Source organism: Meles meles, chromosome 7 (genome assembly GCF_922984935.1).
Source record: "Meles meles chromosome 7, mMelMel3.1 paternal haplotype, whole genome shotgun sequence".
Taxonomy (NCBI): domain Eukaryota; kingdom Metazoa; phylum Chordata; class Mammalia; order Carnivora; family Mustelidae; genus Meles; species Meles meles.
This window is the reverse complement of record NC_060072.1, coordinates 9,181,279-9,188,598: the sequence shown is the minus strand read 5'-3', so window position 1 is coordinate 9,188,598 and position 7,320 is coordinate 9,181,279. Positions and strand designations below refer to the sequence as shown.

General features: G+C 53.5%; 1 protein-coding gene across 1 annotated transcript; it reads left to right on the top strand.

The window, feature by feature from the left end:
• Positions 1 to 791: 791 nt before the first annotated feature.
• LOC123947559 (DNA dC->dU-editing enzyme APOBEC-3H-like) lies at positions 792 to 6,662 on the top strand. The gene is made up of 5 exons (XM_046013883.1): positions 792 to 1,119; positions 4,311 to 4,467; positions 5,195 to 5,462; positions 5,688 to 5,803; positions 6,130 to 6,662. Exons 2-5 carry the CDS (start codon positions 4,318 to 4,320, stop codon positions 6,175 to 6,177), a joined length of 582 nt encoding a protein of 193 aa, XP_045869839.1. The 5' UTR covers positions 792 to 1,119; positions 4,311 to 4,317; the 3' UTR covers positions 6,178 to 6,662.
• Positions 6,663 to 7,320: the final 658 nt, after the last annotated feature.

Here is a 7,320-nt window from a genome sequence, read left to right as displayed (position 1 = left end):
TCCATCTCTTGCCTTTGCTCCTGTTACCCCCTCAGGGCAGTCCCACAGCCTGTAGGGCAAAACCAGGTGTGTGCGGTGGGGGCCAGCAGGTGGGAGGAGTTCTCTAGGGACTCTGTGTGTCTGCGGTCTGGACTGTGGGTGACCAGTGGCAGTTCTAGGACCTCTCTAGTGTTCAACTTATCCCAGTTGCTTGTTTTTTCATTCGGGGGTCTTGGTGGACATGTGAAAGGCAAGTGGATAGCTTGTAGGACGCACACTTCAAGTCCAGGTCCCTGATCCCTGACCTGGGAGGCCTTGTGGGGGCAGCAAGATCCCTCCTCTTGCACCCCAGCCTCCAACTCCCACTCCTGGAACATGGAGGAAGTGGGAGGAGCCAGGCCAGTACCCCTGGAAGGCGTCCAGCTCTGCCGTTTGTTCGCTGTGTGGTTCCAGAGAGTAGCTTAGCCTCTCTGTGCTGGAACCTCATCGAAGATGTCAGGATAATGATAGTCCCCTCCCAAAGCTTCCGGGGGCTATGGTAGAGGATCTGCTCAACACACTGGCCTTCTCCAGGGTTGGAGATGAAGATCTGACCCATAGACCTCACTTTCCAGATGCCCAGAGTCCTGACAAGATACTGAATGACTTCTAACTGGCAACACGGGGGTCATAAGGAAAAGGCTCACCCCACTCCTCAGAGAGCCTGCCCGCTGGCTGCCGCAGGAGCCAGCCTCCTTCCTCATTTCCCCAGCCAGGCTGTCCCAACCCCCTCTGGCATCCTACTTTCTCTTTCTCTTTGCCATAATCCGGGTCCTGTTGCACAGTGGGGCCTGTCTCCCCCCAGGAGGGCAGCTCTGTCTCAGAGAAGGAGAGAAGCTGGGTCGGAGCCCAAGGAAGTGCAGCCACCCTAGGGCCCTCCTACCCCTGAAACCAAAGCAGGAAGGAGGTGGGGCCCTAGGGGAGAGGGGAGGCAGCCGGGCAGCCAGCCAGCCAGCCAGCCGGCAGGGAAGGTCACTCCAGATGGGGGCTTTCCTAAAACAAGGCCAGTAAGAAGAATGGAGCCCTAGTGCCCCAGACAAAGGGCAGGGCTGGGACAAGCCCCCTCGGGAGAGGCAGCGGCAGAGGCACCCCCAAAGTCAGGTAAGTGGGGAGGAAAGAAGGTGGGTGGGAGCCCAAAGAAACAGTCAAGCCAGGACCTCCCACCCCAGCTTTTGCCTGGCAGAAAAGGGGTAGGTCTACCACTCAGACTGTTGTGGGAGGACACTCACTGCGCAGGGGCTTTCCCAAGGCCAAGAGCAGCCTTGAGAGAGAGCAGCAGTGAGAGGGAAATGGAGCTGGAGAGCACAGGGCCTGGGCCAGAATGAGGCAAGCCTGCCAAGAAGCCTGGGGCAGGACCAATAGGGACCTGCTCTCTAGGCTCTCTGCCTCCTTCCTGCTCCCAGCCTGACTTCTGCTCCCTCTCTGACACCTCGTCCTTCATTCTGTCTGTCTCAGTATGCAGGGTCTGTGCCCTGCCTCTGGCCTGCGGCTATGACCTGGGCAGGTGCCCATCCCCCACCTCCACCCAGATCCCACAGCCTCCAGCATCCTGTCTGCCCCTCCCCCCAGGGGCCTCTCCCCTAGGTGTGGTCCCTGGGTCTTCCTAAAACAAGTCATTTAAACTTAGTGATAGACATCAGATTCAAGGGTGATTGAGACAATAGCGGGAGTCAAAGATCAAAGCGTATTTATACATTCTATTTGAAAGACTTGCACAGTTTTGCAAAGAACGATCTAATTTCTGTAACCGACCGGAACAAGAGTTCATCTGCCTGACGTTCAGGGAGCCAAGAAGGAAATGACATGGGGTTTGTGTGCTGAAGAGACAGAGTAGTTGCTGGTGTGGGGCCACCTGGGAGAGCCAGGAGCTCATGCTGGGAGGTCCTAAACTCCCCAGTGGTTTGCAAGTAAGGGCATTGAAGGGCAAAAATTCAGGGTTAGGGGTCCCTGCTCCTGAGTTCTTCTGATTGATCGGGGATGAGATAAACTTCAAGGTTGATGAACTTGTCTTTCTGGTACCAACGGTGTGGTTTCATCCAGACTGTGGTCAGCGGCTCTACTCTTTCCCCTGTCCAGATCTGAAGACCAGCTCAGCAGTGCACATCAGTGACGCTGGCTTTTTTGCAGAAGCAGAAACCAAGCACCTGGTAGCTAGGATGACCATGGTAGACCATGTCCCCTCCCAGAACGTTCATCATCTTTTTTTTTTTTTTTAAGATTTTATTTATTTATTTGACAGAGAGAGATCACAAGTAGGCAGAGAGGCAAGCAGAGAGAGTGAGAGGGAAGCAGGCTCCCTGCCGAGCAGAGAGCCCGATGCGGGACTCGATCCCAGGACCCTGAGATCATGACCTGAGCCGAAGGCAGTGGCCTAAACCACTGAGCCACCCAGGCACCCCGTTCATCATCTTAAGCAAAGCATCCTCTAAGTTGCCTCGGGTGTTTTCCCCAGCAATCTTTAACGGCCGGGCGACACGCCTTTCTGCAGACTTAATTCTGTGGCTGGTTTCATTTCTGCTCTGTGGAGAGAAAAATCATCTCCAAGATAAGAAGATAAATTGTTTCCCATGAAGATGCTACCAAGTGTGAAAAATTAAATTAGTCTTCAAATGCTTCTTACGAGTTGTTTCTCTCATCCCTCTATTTTAGCTGTTCAAGGTCAAGCTTCGACATTTGTGCTATTAAGACAATGCACTTGTCTAAACTTGGAAATATGTCAGCCTTGAGTGTCTGGTTTGCCAGGGACTGGGGAGCTTCCTGGGACATGGGAAATTCATTGTCAAAACTGGGAAGCCGGGGAGCAGTTGGTTGTCCTAAGTGTGCTAGGAGTGGAGGTTTCCGTTCTAACCTTCATGCTGAAGGCAGTCAGGTGCCCAGAGAGTACTGGTTTTGGGGGGAGGTCACTGGCAGGTAATCCAAGGCCACAATCCAGAGATGGCTTTTTCAATGACAGTCACCAAAATGCTCCTGAAGCTTTGCCGATGAGCGTAAGGGGGAGCAGAGATGGGTTTCCGTTGATGACATTAGTGGCTTTATTAATTAGCATAACAGATGACAGAAATGGTTTTTTTTTTTAAAGATTTTATTTATTTATTTGACACACAGAGAGAGAAATCACAAGTAGGCAGAGAGGCAGGCGGGGCGGGGGGGTCACAGGCTATCTGCTGAACAGAGAGCCTGATGCCAGACTCGATCCCAGGACCCTGAGATCACCACCCGAGCCGAAGGCAGAGGCTTAAACCACTGAGCCACCCAGGAGCCCCCAGAAATGGTCTTTTGTTGGTAGAATCCATTATGTTTCAGCGAGTTGGCTGGAGGTATGGGGGAGGCATTTCTGGCCTTGTAGGAGCAGGGTATCCCGTAGTCTGTGCCCCGAGGCATGGCCCCCTTGGCTTGATTCCTGTGTCTGGTTCTAAGCGTCTGTGGTCACCTGAGCCAGACTCCGCGGTCAGCCAGGTCACATTAGCTTGGAGTGGAGGCTCCATCAGGCGAGTGGTTTGGGGCCCCGTCAAGCTTCCCTCGCTCCTTCAGACTGTTCGGCATCTGCTTGCCGGACGGAGCTCTCATGCACCTCCCCGCGGCGGGCAGGAAGGCTGTAGTTCCATCCACCTGTTTGTATCTTTGCTGCGTTGAGAGCATTTATGGAAAAGAATCCCATGCACCCATGCCCACGTGAGCCAGGCCACTCTGTCACTGACAAACAAACTGGAATGTTCTCTAGAGTATAATCACAACTGGGGGTAGGACAAGCTCTGTGAGTCCTTTAGCCAAAGTCACTGTCACAACACTCCCTTGGTGACAACAGTGTTTCCTGTCCACCAGCCTCTCTGCGCTTTGTGCAGACAGTCAAGATTGGGACGCCCACACCTAAGCAAAGAGCACGGTTAGGAGAAGCACCAGGGCAGCCAGCCCCTCCCTCCCCAAAGAGAGGGCTGTGGCATTGGCCTTCGGGGTTGAGATGTCCGTGGGACCTGAACAGACGGGCCTGGGGCATAGGACAAAGATGGGTGAACCACAGAAGGACCTATGATGTCAAGTTCTTGGTGTGGGTGGGGGGTGGCCAACCAGCCCCAGGCGTGTGGCTGCAATGGCCTCCAGCATGGGCATGGCAGGCCCCATGGGGCACCCAGGAGGTGGATCCGGGTGTGGCTGGGAGAGCTCACCCTCTTCCACCTCCCTCCCCACCCCAGGGGCCCTCAGGGGACCCACGGAGTCGGGCTCAGGAAGTGGCAGAGCCTGGGCGGACACCCGAAGACACTCTGAGCATCTTTGGTTTTCTTCCTCTCGCGCAGAAGCACAATGAATCCACTACGACCAGAAATATTCTACCATCACTTCGGCAACCAGCACCGGGTCCCGAAGCCCTACCGCCGGAGGAAGACCTACCTGTGCTACCAGCTGAATCTACATGAGGGCCCCATAACGGCCCGAGTCTGCCTTCGAAACAAGGTGCGGGGCGGGGGGCTGTCTGGACAGGGGTGGGCGGGGGCGGGAGGGGTGGGCGGGGGGCGGTGTTTGGGGGGGTCTCGGGGGTGAATACTGAGGCTTACCCAGGTCTCTGCCCTGCTTCCTGGGAACTCTCCATGGTTTTCCCATCCCTGGGCCTCTGCAGAAGCTGTTCTCTCCAGCAGAAGGCTTTTCCTGCCCCTCACGAGAATACAATCTTTTCTTGTCCCCTGGATGGCAGTTCAGTCGCTGCTTCTGAGAAGCCAAGCGGTCTTCCAAGGACAGACCGCTCAACCCCACGTCCAAGAACTCCCTCATACGAACTTGCCCTTTGCTTTTGCGCTCACCTTCCCACCTGCCCCTTCCCGCCTCCCTCGCATTCTGACCTGCTCCTTGGGACCCGTGTTCCAACATCCCCTGATGTCCAAAGGCGGGGTCTGCTGAGCATTTGGGAATTGTGCCGTGGGGTGTCTGTCTGCCAACCCGTCTCCTCGCGGGGCGGGGTGTGTGTGTGTGTGTGTGTGTGATTCAGATCAAGCTGCGGATGCTTGGGGGGGGGGTGCCGAATTAATGGAGGAGTGAGAGAAGGAAGGTCGGAAGGTTCTTTCCCTGTCCTAGGCAAGTTCACAGGGCAGAGCCCCTTATCCCCAGTGATGCCCTCACTACGTGACCTCTGGGCTCTGCGTTGTAACCAAACCTCCCTTCTCTCTCTGTCTGGGACCCTTTCTAGAAAAACCGCCATGCAGAAATCCGCTTTATTGACAATATCAAGGCACTGCGGCTGGACCGGTCCCAGAGATTCGAAATCACCTGCTACCTGACGTGGAGCCCCTGCCCCACCTGTGCGGAGGAACTGGTTGTGTTTGTCCGAGACCATCCCCACATCAACCTGCGGCTCTTCGCCTCCCGCCTGTATTTCCACTGGCGCTGGAATTATCAGGAGGGGCTGAGGCTTCTGCATAGATCCGGGATCCTAGTGGCCGTCATGAGACTCCCGGGTAGGGAAAGGGCTGAGCTGTCAGGGATGGAAGGGTTTGCAGTTCCAAGAGGGAAAAGTCACTTGTTTGGGGGGGGGGGGTGTGTGTGACTGGACCGAAGAGTGGCCCAGCTGAGGCCCAAGCTGTGACACCACCAGCAAAGGCAAAGGAATGAGGCGTCCCTGGAATTGCAGGGTGCACGCTCCCCTGCCCCTGGGGCCTGACTGCCTTCCTTCTTCATCTCAGAGTTTGAGGACTGCTGGAGGAATTTTGTGGACAACCAGGGCGAGGCTTTCCAGCCCTGGAACAAGCTGGAACAGTACAGTGGAAGCATAACTCGTCGGCTTGGGAGGATCCTTGTGGTGAGAAGCTGTCCCCCTGCAGACAACCTGCATCCCCCCACCCTGCCACCCTTCTTCCCAGCTCTAATGCCCCCTTGTCTCTGTCCCTCCTCTCCTTGCTCTCTGTCCCCACTGTCCCCCCACAGCTTTCTCTTCTCCCAACACCCCTCCCCTTGCCGCAACAGTGGCTCCCAGTTCCTTGTTTGTCTCCCTTTTCTTAGGATCTTGTCCATTCTCTGGTTCCCTCGAGGCCTCCCTGTCCCTCTTTGACCTCCTTGTTCCCTTACCTTGGCTTGCTCCCCACACCACTGCCTGCCAATGACACTTCTGTTCTTTTTCTCTCTTAGCACCCCCAGAATAATTTAGAGAATGACTTCAGAAATTTGCACATTTGAGAACCATCAATCCCCTACCACATTCCTGGAGCAACTCAGTGCTTCACAAACTGCTGATTTTAGCAGCAACTTATGAGTTCCACGGGCACACCTGAGCCTCACCCAAGTCCGGAAAACCTTCCTTTCCTCCTTCTTTCTTTTGTTTGTTTGTTTCTTTTTTTTTTTTTTAATTAAGTGGGAATGTATTTTTATAACTGGAAAAAATAAAAATAATTTTTAAGTCCATAAAAGTTGTGTTCCTTTCTAAAAGGGAAATCAGGACTTGTCCCCATAAAAAAATGAATATAAAGGACTTTTTATCCTACTGCACCAAGGAAAAAAATGTGTTTGAGAATTCCTTCTGGAATCTAGAATAGTTGGGTCATGTTGTCATCCCAGTATTCTCTGTTCCTTCTCAGTATCTACTGTGTGTCTAAATAAATAAGATGAAACTGTTGAGGGCAGGCAGTTGCTCACTGAACTGAATAAAACCAGTTGGAACAGTGTTATTTGGTGTTCTTCATTGAAGCAATAAAGCCCCAACACCGGCTGATTAAAACAAGAAAAAATGGGGTGCCTGGGTGGCTCAGTGGGTTAAGCGGCTGCCTTCGGCTCAGGTCATGATTTAACGTCCTGGGATTGAATCCCGAATTGGGCTCTCTGCTCAGCAGGGAGCCTGCATCCCCCCCTCTCTCTCTGCCTGCCTTTCTGCCTACTTGTGATCCCTCTCTCTGTCAAATAAATAAATAAAATCTTTTAAAAAGGGGCACCTGGGTGTCTCAGTGGGTTAAGCCTCTGCCTTCAGTTCAAGTCTTGATCTCAGGGTTCTGGGATCAAGCCCTGTATCGGGCTCTCAGCTCAGCAGGGAGTCTGCTTCCCCATCTCTCTATGCCTGCCTCTCTGCCTACTTGTGATCTCTGTCTGTCAAATAAATAAATAAAATCTTAAAAAAAAAAACTTAAAAAAAAAAAGATTTGTTGAAAGAAATTGAAGCTCTAGGAAAGAGGGAGAACTAGGTTTGGAGGCTTCTGAGCCAGGCAAGAGACCCCAAACTATGCTGCAGAGTTGGTCTAATGAAGGTGGCATTGCCCATGGCAGCGTGCTTCCCCCATATCAGCCACAACTCAAAGCTAGAGGCTGACCCAGGTCCCTTGCCTTGGCTTC

Excerpts from the sequence above, each read along its gene's own strand:
- LOC123947559 (XM_046013883.1), top strand. The coding sequence starts at position 4,318 with ATGAATCCACTACGACCAGAAATATTCTACCATCACTTCGGCAACCAG. Across the intron at positions 4,468-5,194 it reads GAGTCTGCCTTCGAAACAAG|AAAAACCGCCATGCAGAAAT; the intron begins GTGCGGGGCGGG and ends GACCCTTTCTAG. Across the intron at positions 5,463-5,687 it reads GGCCGTCATGAGACTCCCGG|AGTTTGAGGACTGCTGGAGG; the intron begins GTAGGGAAAGGG and ends TCTTCATCTCAG.